General features: G+C 38.2%; 1 protein-coding gene across 4 annotated transcripts in view; it reads right to left on the reverse strand.

Moving 5' to 3' along the window:
* Positions 1 to 14,213, reverse strand: part of GSK3B (glycogen synthase kinase 3 beta) — a 220,016-nt gene that overhangs the window by 7,475 nt on the left and 198,328 nt on the right. For 2 of the 4 annotated variants that reach the window (XM_027529592.1, XM_027529541.1), the window contains one exon: positions 14,086 to 14,184. In XM_027529592.1, the coding sequence (XP_027385393.1) occupies positions 14,086 to 14,184 (99 nt within the window). Of the gene's footprint in view, positions 1 to 9,096; positions 9,147 to 13,194; positions 13,235 to 14,085; positions 14,185 to 14,213 lie in introns of those variants that run through there. The other 2 variants (XM_027529760.1, XM_027529689.1) reach the window with 2 other exon arrangements.

Genomic DNA, 14,213 nt, shown 5'->3' on the forward strand with positions numbered 1-14,213 from the left:
AAAAACTTCACACTAAGCCCTGATCAAGAAGAGAGGTGGCCTGACGGAGATGGGCAACTTCCAAGAGCCACCATCCTAGAAGTCCACCACTCTTGGCCATCCAGGCTGGTGACACCAACAAAACAGACTCAGAAGTTCTATCTCCCTCTGGAGACTGTAGCTCTCCTGTATTCTATGAGTAAATTTTATGGCTGAATGCAACACTTGGTCCTTGACTCTTTCTACTTTGAATTTTTTAACTGAACAGGAAACTGACCCCAAAGACACACAGCAATTCTAGCTTAAGGAAGTCCTGTTGTTGTTCAGTCGCCCAGTCGTGTCTGACTCTGCGACCCCACGGACTGTAGCACACCAGGCCTCCCTGTCCCTCACCATCTCTTAAAGTCTGCCCAAGTTCATGTCCACTGCATCGGTGATACCATCTAGCCATCTCATCCTCTGACACTCTCTTCTCCTGCCCTTAATCTTTCCCAGCAATAGGGACTTTTTCAGTAAGCCAGCTGTTCCCATCAGGTGACCAAAATACTGGAACTCTTAAGGATTAGATACTCAGCTTATCATTTTGATGGCTACTCTTTAAAAACTATACTTCCTTCCGAAATATCTGATTATTCCTTTAAACAATCTGCCCTTATACTTAATTCAACCTTTGGGGAAGAAATGTTTCTATCTCTTAATATGAATGGTTGTGTTCATTTGTTTTATTTCCTTCAATGCAGCTTCTAATTCTATTTTCATGCAAGTAAGTGCAGGCATTATGACATGAGGGTCCATCCATTAGGTCCACATTGCCCATGGCATGGCATCACATTAATTTATCTGTATGGATCAAGGACAGGTGGCAAGAGAGGATATATGATATTTAACATAGAACCTATGTTCCAAAGGCAGGTAAACAGTCTTTCACATTAACCAGTTAGTAACTGTACCTAATACTTTATTCATAACTCCTATTTTTTCTTGTACATGCCCTGTTTATCAGGAGTTTTATTCTCAATGATCATTCAAATTCTGTGTCTCAATAACCTAAGATCAATTCCTATTCAGGCCACAGATTCCTATAAGGCTTCTGCAGGAAAAATGTTCATTTTCATAACTTAGGCACAGGCTGCGTTAAAAACTCCTGAGAAAGCCTGGAAGGCACAAACATATGTCAGAATATAATGCTCCTCACAAACCCTGCCATTGCAGCATCTCTCATGCTCTGGACGACACTCAGAACCTATGCATGATTATCATCAAATAGAACTTCTCTCTCTTTTTTAACATGTGAGGATGACAGGTGAAACTGTTATATTATGGTCTTCCTCAGGTCTTCGAGATCCACCAGTCATCAGGAATTTATCAGCACACATATCAGCATCGTCACATCCCTGGCCATGCTGGTCATTAACTATCGGCCAACACTCACCAGGACTCATCCACATTTCCAGCCAGCCCATTATTACTCTTCGGCAATATCCTATTTAGCTACTAATCTGCCAATGACCTTGCATTGGCTATTACCTATGACTTTATGACATTCCCAAAACTAGTCTCCTCTTCCTTGGATAAATCCAAAGACCTGCTGACATGATTATAATAAAAAGCACAAACCTTTTAAGTGGACATATAATCAGAAATAAAATCACCTTCTGAATGATAAAAATTTAAAAGACATTCATATTCCTCAGGTTTGTAATTTAATGATCTCTTATTTTTCTTTGAATCATTTCCAAATCACTTGATGAGTAAAATTTTAACAGCTAATTACTTTGACTAAATTATTCCTGATATCTAAAGTCACAGCACTGAATCAAGAACAAAACCAAAAAATAACCCCAAAACCTTTGCCCAATGCAATGAGCTCTACTTAAAACCAGGTTATAAAAGTCTTTGCTGAGAAAAAGAATAGAGTTCTCTATTTTTCAGAGGGATATAAAACAAACACAGGGAGGAGAAAAGCAAAACAAACAAAAAGATGTGAACTTCCATAAACTCAACAGTAGCTGGTTTATTGAATTAGCAAAGCTATGTTTTTAAAGTTCTTCTTGGTATACGCTTATTTTGATCCCACTGTCAATTCTGTATATTTGTTTACAGAGTTGAATCTGAATTAACATGGACCCTCTATAATTTATGCTATGCTATGCTATGCTAAGTCACTTCAGTCGGTCCGACTCTGTGCGACCCCATAGACGGCAGCCCACCAGGCTCCCCTGTCCCTGGGATTCTCCAGGCAAGAACACTGGAGTGGGCTGCCATTTCCTTCTCCAATGCATGAAAGTGAAAAGTGAAAGTGAAAAGTGAAAGTGAAGTCGCTCAGTCGTGTCCGACTCTTAGCGACCCCATGGATTGCAGCCTAACAGGCTCCTCCATCCATGGGATTTTCTAAGCAAGAGTACTGGAGTGGGGTGCCATTGCCTTCTCCTCTATAATTTAAATGTTCATTAATTTAAAATTCTGATAAACGGTCACCAGACTTAGATATTTATTGAAATTTCTATAACTTTTCTTCTCAAACTTTTAAATATTAACTATTTTTTAATATTCTTTTTTAAAAATATTCTTTTCCACTATGTTTAATCACAGGATACTGAATATAGTTTCCTGTGCTGTGCAGGAGGACCCTCTTGTTTATCTGTCCTATGAAAGAATTTACATGTGCTAATCCCAAACTCCCAGTCCTTCCCTCCCCTCCCCTCTTCCACCATGGCAACCGAAAGTCTGTTCTCTATGTCTAAACAACTCCTCTTTAAAAGCAACAAAGCTCATCTTGATTCTTCATTCCCTTCCCTTTACATATGTGCTGATAAAAGTGATGCAATCTGGCATTATGATTTAAAAAAAGGCTAAGATTGTTTATCTTAAGTCAAATCCAATTTCACAAATGTTTTTTCCACAAAATATTTACTGAGTTTGAAACTCCATTGTACAACTTAATAGCTGTGTGATTATGGAACAAGTTATTTAACCTCTCTACCCACGATTTCCCCATATGTAAAATAGTGATATACCACCATCTATGTAATAAGGCCTAAGAAGTGCTTAGTAATTGTCCAATAAATGGAAAGATAAAAGAGACATCTAGAAATACACAAATGTGTAATTTATGTGACTGCAATAACCACCACTATCACCACAGCATCAGTGGTAGCAGCTGCTGACATCTGGGTGCTTACCAATGTGCCAGATATCATACCAAGTATGTTGCAAACATGTCATTCAGCCCACACTGTAAGAAATAGGCACAATTATTGCACTCACTTTGAAAACGGGAAAAATGAATGCACAAAGAAATGAGATAATTTGCCCAAGGTTACAGAGGTAAAAACTGGGAGAGTGGGGCACAGAGGGAACAGAGGAACAGAATGATTACCACTAAGGGCTGTAGGAGACAAGCAGAAAAGACTTCCTATCAAAGGGAGAAGAGAGGGCTTTTATTCAGACCTAACCCCTACATAATCAAATATGATTTAGAGAGTCTACTTCTATTAACCAAAGGGTTATTACATTAAAAGAGATCCATGAATTTATAATAATAAAAATTACCAGTATGGTTATTTTATTATCTAATTTTCAAATAGTTTGAATAGGATACACAGAGATAAAGGTGTTTTGTAAACAACTAGAAGTGAAGTCACTCAGCTGTGTCTGACTCTTTGCGACACCATGGACTGTTGCCTACTAGGCTTCTCTGTCCATGGGATTTTTCTGGGCAAGAGTACTGGAGTGGGTTGCCATTTCCTTCTCCAGGGAATCTTTCCGACCCAGGGATCAAACCTGGATCTCCCACATTGTAGGCAGACACTTTACTGTCTAAGCCTCTAGGGAAGATTATTTACTGATTTCCAACATTCCTAGAAACCAATGCTCACGACCAGCCCTCTGATACACCATAAACCAACAAACCAAGGATGGATTTGAGGGAGAAAGGAGAGAAAGTCAGCTTTGGGGGAAGAAGGGGTAAGATCATTCTTTTTACACTGTGGTAGCCATCCTCCAAGATGGCCTCAATGAGGCATGCACCTCTTGATGTCTATGCTGCTGCTAAGTCGCTTCAGTCGTGTCCGACTCTGTGAGACCCCATAGACGGCAGCCCACCAGGCTTCCCCGTCCCTGGGATTCTCCAGGCAAGAACACTGGAGTGGGTTGCCATTTACTCATGTAATCCCTTCCTCTAATAAGTAGAGCCAGCCTATGTAACACACAGGATATCACAGAAATAATGGTGTGTGACTTCCAAAAGTCTGGACATAAAAGACACTGTGGCCTCCACCTTCTCCTCCTTGGATCACTTGGTCTAGGGGAAGCCAGCTGCCACAACATGAGACACTTGTATAGTGCTACAGAGAGGTTCACACAATGACAGGCTGGGCCTTCTGCAAATGCCAGTACAGATTCACTCCCCACAGGAATGAGCCATCCTGGAAGTAAAGCTTCCAACCCCAGGCAACAATCCTTCAGATGCCTGCAGTCCTGGTCGACATTTTGGCTACAACCTCATGAGAAACCCTCACCCAGAATTTCACAGCTAGGCTGCACAAAAGCTGTGTGAGATAATAAATGTTTACTGTTAAGCTGCTAAATTTGGGGGTATCTTGATACACGGCAGTAGATAACTAATGCATACATTTTCACAAGCCAATGAGAGCACTACTGAGCAAGTACCTCTACAAAATTCGGTATGCTCCTAATAAGCTGTTTAAGACATGAAGATTGCACCAGTTGTTCATTTGTTTTACCCCTAATCCTGAGAAGAGTCTATGGTTCTATGGCTCTGGTACTGGGTATGGCAAAGGGAGTTTGTACATGTATCGAGACCCATTTTATTCTGTATGACCTTAGAGGTAAAAATGACAAGTTGATTAGATGGGTAGCTGTCTCAATACTGAGGAAACTGCACCATCTGGTTGCTTAGGTGGCAAACCAAAAGTTCTCACTGTGATCCTTTACTCTTACACCCCTGCCAATGCATCACCAAGTCCTGTCCATTCTCCCTCCAAATGTGTCTGATCAAATGTGTAAAATGGGGAGGGGAAGGAGAGTGAAGGGAAGGTCCCAAATTTATAAACTGGGGCCAAAAGGTTTAAATAGAAAAGCAGAAAATAAGGGAACAGGTCAGGTGGAAAAGGACAGAGAATAAACAAGGGAGCCGGGGTTCCAAAGGTTCAGTATTCCAGAACTATAGGTCTATAAAAGTTAAACCTAACTGATACAAGTGTTAACTGTCTGGCCCAACAGCAATAATGGAAATGTTCTATCTGTACTCTCAAATAGGATGACTGCGAGCTACATTTGGTTATTTAAATTTAACTGAAATTAAATAAAAATAAAACATAATTCCTTATTTACTCTAAACATGTTTTCAGGTTCTCAAAAGCTATAAAATCATTATTGGCATATCAGTGAAAGCATATTTCAGATATATCAAATCCTTTTTTGTGCTTTATGTGTAAAATATACTTGGGAATTTTAAGTATACTTTACTTAGTTTCTTTATTATGCTCTCCTAAGCCCATTTTGTGCATTTCTATTCATGAGCCATCCTAGTTTTATAATTTAGAACTGTCTCATGACAGCTCAACTCCTCTAAAAGATAAAGTTTTGGAGCCTTGGGCTATGTTGTGTGTACTGTTTACACCCTAAAGTCCTAAGCCTCTTGATGAAAGTGAAAGAGGAGACTGAAAAAGTTGGCTTAAAGCTCAACATTCAGAAAACGAAAATCATGGCATCTGGTCCCACCACTTCATGGCAAATAGATGGGGAAACAGTGGAAACAGTGTCAGACTTTATTTTTTGGGGCTCCAAAATCACTGAAGATGGTGATTGCAGCCATGAAGTTAAAACACACTTATCCTTGGAAGGAAAGTTATGACCAACCTAGATAGCATATTAAAAAGCAGACATTACTTTGTCAACAAAGGTCTGTCTAGTCGAGGCTACAGTTTTTCCAATAGTCATGTATGGATGTGAGAGTTGGACTGTGAAGAAAGCTGAGGGCCGAAGAATTGATGCTTTTGAACTGTGGTGTTGGAGAAGACTCTTGAGAGTCCCTTGGACTGCAAGGAGATCCAGCCAGTCCATTCTGAAGGAGATCAGCCCTGGGTGTTCTTTGGAAGGTATGATGCTGAAGCTGAAACTCCAGTACTTTGGCCACCTCATGCGAAGAGCTGACTCATTGGAAGAGACTCTGATTCTGGGAGGGATTGGGGGCAGGAGGAGAAGGGGACGACAGAGGATGAGATGACTGGATGGCATCACCAACTCGATGGACGTGAGTTTGAGTGAACTCCGGGAGTTGGTGATGGACAGAGAGGCCTGGCGTGCTACAATTCATGGGGAAGCAAAGAGTTGGATACGACTGAGCGACTGAACTGATAAGGTACTAATCTGAGATGTTCCCATTCAAGCCTGTTCCAAGTGGAAATGCCTCTACTTAAAACTAGGTCTCACATTAGTGTTATTAACTGACACATGAACAAGCAACACTGTTACTCACAAAGAAAGGTATATCCCAATGTTACATTTAAACTAAAATCATACTCAGTTCAGTTCAGTCGCTCAGTCATGTCCAACTCTTTGAGACCCCATGAATCGCAGCATGCAAGGCCTCCATGTCCATCACCAACTCCTGGAGTTCACTCAGACTCACGTCCATCGAGTTGGTGATGCTATCCAGCCATCTCATCCTCTGTCGTCCCCTTCTCCTCTTGCCCCCAGTCCCTCCCAGCATCAGAGTCTTTTCCAATGAGTCAACTCTTCGCATGAGGTGGCCAAAGTACTGGAGTTTCAGCTTTAGCATCATTCCTTCCAAAGAAATCCCAGGGCTGATCTCCTTCAGAATGGACCGGCTGGATCTCCTTGCAGTCCAAGGGACTCTCAAGAGTCTTCTCCAACACCACAGTTCAAAAGCATACTGTACACTAATGAAATCAAACTATCAGCAGTAAGGAAAAGGATTTGACTTTTGTTTTTTTCTCTTTATAATGTCTACCATTATTTTGATAATTTTGTGTGTATCATAATGAGGGAGCGCTTCTCAGCAAAATACCAGCACCTCTCTTGTCAAAAGGAAAAGGTGTGGCACGAGATACCATGGTGGATTCAGTCATTTAAAAAACAGGACCAAAATTCAGGAACCAATGAGGCAATCAATTCAGCAGCTAACCTGGAGGGCTTATCAACAGTACTGATTATACTTGGTCAGCTGGCAGCAGAGCGATCTTAACTGCTGTGTGTGCAGAGGCAGAACACATTTTAATTAAGAGGCTTGGTTGTTCAAGGTAAAAAACTGAAAGCCATGGAGACAAAGGATGTGTTTTCTATCTTTTAAGTTAAAAAACTTAGTTGAGGAACAAAGAATAAGAAAAGGCATATGAATATAAACAGGTGACTTCAAGTAAGGAACTGAGGAACACTGCAAGAATACCCAGAAGAATGTCTGATAAGATATTCACCAACTCATTCAAGAAGCTTTTACAATACTTTTGGAGGAAGGAGGAAAAAGCCAGGTAAAATTTTTGACTTAATAGGAAACAACATGTTTTAAATTAAAATAAGCAGTTTCCTAGAAGTGATACTTAGTACTGCTGTGGTGAAAAAATACCAAGATGGTATGACTCTAGGTATCTATATGCAAACTCAGTAAGTGAACTTGAAATCCTAACAGAGGGTAGACACAGTCTCAGATACAGTCTCATTGGTGTCAGTGACATATGGATGGAAGTCTATACTTCAAAACTTCAAACACAGAGCCAACAGGAGGAAATGGGCATAGAACTGTCCCTAACAAAGATACCCCACCTTCTTCATCTACTAAGTTGGTAATACATAAAAACACAAAACACAGATGTGCTCATGTACACTCTGTCCTCCCACCTCCCCCACCCTGCCCCCACCACTCTGGGCCGGCTAGTGCTGAAGTAATGGAGAAATGAAAAAATATGTGCATGACCAGTATAAAATGGGACAAGCTTTTTGGACAACAGTTTGACAGTATGTATTAAAAATTTTAAACTTCCTTACACCTTTTAACTCAGGAATTCCTCCAAAAACTGGGGCACAACTCAAATGTCCAATAAGGAATTAGTTAAATAAATTATGGTATAGGCTTAGAATACTAGCTGAATACTATAAAGTCATGTATCACCTTCCTCCATATACCATAAGCCCATTAAAAAAAAAAGCCAGTCTCTTTGTCCACTCATAACTAGACTAACATATACAATATAGTGTTACCTTTGATTTTCTTTGGAACTGAGAATATGGAGAGTCTTATTTTCTAAAATAACTAGATATTATGTTTTTTTCCCATACATAACTAGATACTATGTTTTTAATAGAGAAAAATCCTTACATTTGGATTAAGATAAAGTGAAAATAGACAGGAAGAGTTACGAAGACCGCACCTGAGGGCGTGCACTGTGGGTTCTACAACTAGACAGGATGCAGCTTTCCCAGTGCACACTATAAAAGTGCCACAGGCCAGCAACACTTGGGAGGGGATGAAGGGAGGGGACTGTCACTTTAGAAAAGTAAGTATTCAATACACTGACTTAATGTAACATTTTATTTGTCAAATTCAGTGGAGACAAACAATGGGAGAAATTATTCTGGGTTTAATTCTGTCCAGCTAGGAAAAAACTGGCTGGTGATGGAGAAGGTGACAAGGTGACAGGAATTCTGTGGTAAAAATAACTGTAATTGAAAAAGGGACCACTAGCCCTGGCTAAATCTGAACCATGACTTTAGCAAAATGCATTTCAAAAAGTTCAGGGAACAAATAAGTATGATTTTGTAGTTAGAATCTTCAAAAGGGGCTAATACCTGACAGGAAATAGAAAATTATAAAAATCAAAATTCTGACCAACCAAATAACTGCATATACTCTCTGCAAAGTAAAAGGACCAAAGAACCCAAATAAAAGGGTTTTTCTTGATGAGCTCATAATTTAAAAAGTAGGGCACACATCCCAGGAAGAATAGAAAAATAAAAATGTGAACCTGTCAGAACAAGCCAAATTCAGTTTAAATGAGGTTAACAGCAAAAGGTTTTCAAAGCAAGACCAAGAAAAGTTAAGCCCCCTGACCAGGTAAAAAGACAGAGAAGACAGACCTTGTCCAACTCTTATCATGATTCCCTTTTCTGTTAGAAGGGTTTTCAACCTGGAAAGGATATAACAAAAATCCTAATAAACAAAATGCAGCCCAAGGAAGGTGAGGGAAATCTATACATTTTAAATGTCTTTAAACCCAGAATCTATAGTTTAAAAACACATTCTAAAACAAATTACAGAAATTCAATTTACAAATATTTAAGCACTAGAAACTCCCTTTAAGCCTTCAACAAAATTTTTTCATTTCCATCTTCGACATAGTTTCTTTCTTGATGGAAAAAATCTGAAAGTTTTCCTGACAAAAGCAAAGTATTTTTACTAATTTTCATAACATTATATAAATGAATATTTTACGGTTGGTCTCTAGTTAAGCAAACAACAAGAAGGATAATTTAGAGTTATTTACGGAGCATTAGAAGAATAATCCCTAGTAAGCCTCGTCTAGTCCCATTTAACTTATTTTATCACTAACCTTGGTAAAGGCAAAAAAAAAAATCTAGTAGGCTCTACCTTGTCCTCTTTGATATATTTTATTAGTTGCTTAGAGACAGGCCAAAAATTGTTATGTTTATAAAATGTGCAGATGACAAATAACTATATAGAAAAACTAACATTCTGATATTTTAGAACATATTCAGGATTAGGATTTAAAATTCTCATTAGTATGGAGAAGATGCTGGCCATAGCCATTATTAAAATCTGAAGGACTTTTGCAAATAAGAATTGGGTTGGTTTTCTATAACCCCAGAGTAGGATCATTGAGTGGAAGAGATATGTATAAGGGAATAAATTTCTAACAAAGTGATATAAAGATCGAATGTGCTACAGAATATTCTAGTTTCTGAATATATACAAGTATGGGACACTAGCTTTCAGTAGATAATAAGGAGGGTGAAATGAAGTCAGTGGTTTTCAAATTTCTTTTAATAGCAGAACCATTGCACTGGAAGAAACCTTAACCAGAGGACTAATACGAAACAGAGAGAAAATTGCTTTAGCTGAAATTCCCAACTACATCTTACACTTAATTCATCTGGCACTGGATCAGATGATCTCTAAAGTAATTCATATATGATCAGTAAAACTATAATTCCTGAAGATTTACTACTCTACAGGGTACAGATGAATGGTCTCCCAAATGGAATGAATGGGAGGATCTGTTGGGGGTGTGGAGAAAAATCAGATAGATACAAACACTGAAATAGGAAATTATACTTTATGGGTCTGAGAACAGTGTGTACACTTTTCAGAAGTTTCTCCTGTCAGTCAGAGCCATGGTCAGATATAATGCCCCCAGGAACCGACGTGTTTTAAAAATGATTTAAACAATGAAAGTTTTTGAGAAAAAAAACAACCTCCATAATCCACTAATTAACCACAACTGTTTTAATATTTGTATATTTCTATCTAGTCCTATCCACATGCAAATACACATTTAAGTCCAGTTACCAACATGGTACGTAGGATTTTAAAATTTTCTCCACATAATTTAAGATACTTCCACAAATCTAAGTTTATTAATAACTGTCTTTTATAGTTACATAAAAATGGAGATTTCATAATGTACTGAATCATTTTCCTACTGCTGGCCACTCAGGTCATATTGGCTCTCCTTTTTGTTAGTATACAACTTGTTGTTTACTCACGAAGTCTGACTCTTGCAACCCCAGCAGTGTATGTACCATGTTGGTAACTGACTAAATGTATATTTGCATGTGGACAGCACTGGATAGATCTAACTACTCTTATTTAGTTAGAGGTATATATTGCAATTCATTCACCCAAACGTGAATTATTGTGGTGCTGTAGCTAGGGTGGGTGATTAGAAATTCTAATTTTGAAAATTCTAAATTAGAAAAACTTCCAGGTTCAGATTTTCAAGGTCAGAGGCTTTGGAGTTTATTATTTTACTTCTTCATACCTTGGAGCAGACCTGGAAATGCTTTGTCATGTTGGCAGGCATTCACTTCCTCCCTGCTTGGGTGGAGATGGGATGTCCATTTATTCAGGTGAAGAGAGTCATATATTCTTTTGTTATAAAAGGATGGATGTCAACCCTGTCTTTCATATGGCTGGTTTTTAACATTCATGAATCTGTCCTTACTTGGCAATAACAATAAAATGGTGTAGCAGTTTCCTTTCACTGAAGGCCCACCACCATGTGACCAGGCAAAGTGTGAAGCAGTTTGTACACTTTATATCGTACTTCTCATAACTCTATGTGGTGGGTATTTACTATTCCTATTGTATGGATAAAGAAATTGATGCTAAGAGAGACAGCAAACAACATGTATATTTTAAGATCTTACTAAAGAATGTAACTTATACTACCAAATACTTATTTAAAATATGTATACATGCACATACATATGTATTTACTTAAATCTGGGCCATTAAGGCTATTCAGTCAATCCCTTCATCTAGATGAGCATTTCCTAAGATAAGTTAGGTGACATTACTTGGCTCCCATAACTTTGGCCCCAAATAAAACTGTTTTGCTTTAACCATATTGTAGTGTTGTGCCTTTAGCTCCGGCATTTAAAAAAGTTTCCAAATGGAGTCATCATTACATTACATTTTTGAAATGGTGACAAGAGTTTCATTTACTCTCTCTTGTGTGTGCACATGCTCAGTCGTGTCCAATTCTCTGAGACTCCGTGAACTATAGCCCACCAAGCTGTTCTAGCCATGGAAATTTCCAGGCAAGAATACTGGAGTGGGTTGCCATTTCCTCTTCCAGGGGACCTTCCTGACCCAGGGATCAAACTTATACCTCTTTCGTCTCCTGCATTGGCAGGTGGATTCTTTACTACTAGCTTATAGTACCAAATTTGCAGTCCTAAAGGAGAACTACTTCTCAAACAGCAGGGTCAGAAATACTGTGCTTCTCCTAAGCTACCAGTGTGCTTTTTATCTAATGAAATATATGGGAAATTTTAAACAGGTATCACTTTTTTATTTAGCCACTAGGAAGCTTAGTGAAATATCTGAAATCCTTCCTGGAATTAAGATACACAAGGCATGCATTTCTTTAAATTAATTTTGGCTCTGCTTTTAGTCTACTATTCCTATAAAATTCCTCATATCCTGATCTACTTCAACTTTAAAGTAAACTGTCAGGATCAAAGCCCAATGCCACTTTCCATATTTATGTTGAAATCTGATTTCAACAGCTATAAAAATGTATATACAGCAGTAAAATTATTTTTTGATGACTGCTGTAACTTGTATCAAAGCAACATCAAAATCAGGTTATACTAGGCTCTTTACCAGGCAGACAATTTGCCCCAAATCTTAGTTGTAATCATTAACTAGTATTTCACATTAAGAAAATCATTTAAAATTACCCAAAACTTACCAATCATAATTCTTATTGTATTCATAGTCTAAAACAATTCCTATAAACTAGCTCAACAAGTAAATGTGCTAGTTTGGGATTAGAGCCTATTCAATGCTTTAAAGAATCAACACAATCTAACCTAGGCCAGTGATTTAAGTTAATTAATAGCTCATTGAAGCAATTCTGTCTTCCTTCTAAATACAGGTCATAGTTAAAAGCAAAATAAAAAAATTCTATTTTTTCATTTAAAAACTTAAAAGCACATTTCAGTATATATTTGATTTGTACCATATTACTTGAGGAGAGCATTGCTACTCATTTTATAGACTGAGAAAATGAACAGGACATTACTAAAACTAATGAAGTTCAAATGACTTTCTCAAGGTATCATGTGCTGATGAAACTAGAACTAGAAAAGAGACCTTTTTTTCCTAGACTTTTTCTGGAATGAAGATAGGCCACAGATTAGAATGAAATGTTGTCAATCTTTATTAGCAACATTCAAAAGATTAAGACTGGAAAGGAACAAACAACTCTGTCAGACAACAGGAGGTAGATTTTGACCTCACTGTTGAATGCTAAGAACTAGTAAAAGTGAAGTCGCTCAGTCATGTCCGACTCTTTGCGACCCCATGAACTGTAGCCCACCAGACTCCTTCATCCATGGAATTTTCTAGGCAAGAGTACTGGAGTGGGTTGCCATTTCCTTCTCCAGGGGATCTTCCTAACCCAGGGATTGAACCTGGGTCTCCCGCATTGCTGGTAGATGCTTTACCGTCTGAGCCACCAGGGAATCCCTAGGAAGTAGTAATGCAGGGTTTTATTTCCTGGAGCATAAATGCCCTAGAGCAAACATTAATCTGATCCAACTAGGTTCAATGCAACAGATGATTAAGTAAAAGTGTAGTCAGCTCCTGACATCTGCATGTTGGATGCTATGGGGTGAATCCAATTGTGCTACCTATTTTTAACTTCATTTTAGCTATCCTTTGGAGGACCTTCAGTTCACTCAAGGGTTGAGTATTTTCAGAATACTGAAATGCGAGTAATTCTAATTAAATTAGGTCCCAACATGAACCAGCTCCAGGACCAGCAGTATACCTGAGCTCTAACCTGGGAGATCATTTGGGTATTTTTGGGGACAGGGGGTAGACAAGATTTAGTCATATTCTGATCTAAGTCTTAGCTAAATGAATTTGCATTGCAGTTTCAGCCCTTTAAATGATTAAATTATACCAATCTACATTCAACTTCTTGAACATTTGCCTCTCCAGTATATTAATATAATTACATTCAGGGCAATGGAATTAAAGTGAATTATCTTCAATAAGATTACGTTTCTGAAGGCCATTTTCTGCTATAAGCATCTCACTTAATATATTAATCAAGAAATTATACAGAAAGTATGACTTTTAAAATAAAGTGACATCACTTAAATAATAAGATATTTATACCTTACATATAAAGCATTTATGGGGGTCCTTTCATGCTTTTTGGAAATTAAAGCAACACTTGATTCACATTTAATCATTTGGCTATGCTATGTTTTTGATAGCTGGAAGGTACTAAACATTCACATTCAACAAATGATATAAAATGGAGCAAAAACCAAATCATGTGTTTTTAGAAGAGACTTCTGCGTTCTCACCTGAGGCTGCTGTGGTATTTGAAGGAGTTGAAGCAGCTGCTTGAATCCGAGCATGAGGAGGAATAAGGATGGTAGCTAGAGGTGGATTACTTGACAGTTCTAGAGAAAAGGTAAGATACATGTGTTAG

Source organism: Bos indicus x Bos taurus, chromosome 1 (genome assembly GCF_003369695.1).
Source record: "Bos indicus x Bos taurus breed Angus x Brahman F1 hybrid chromosome 1, Bos_hybrid_MaternalHap_v2.0, whole genome shotgun sequence".
Classification (NCBI taxonomy): Eukaryota; Metazoa; Chordata; class Mammalia; order Artiodactyla; family Bovidae; genus Bos; species Bos indicus x Bos taurus.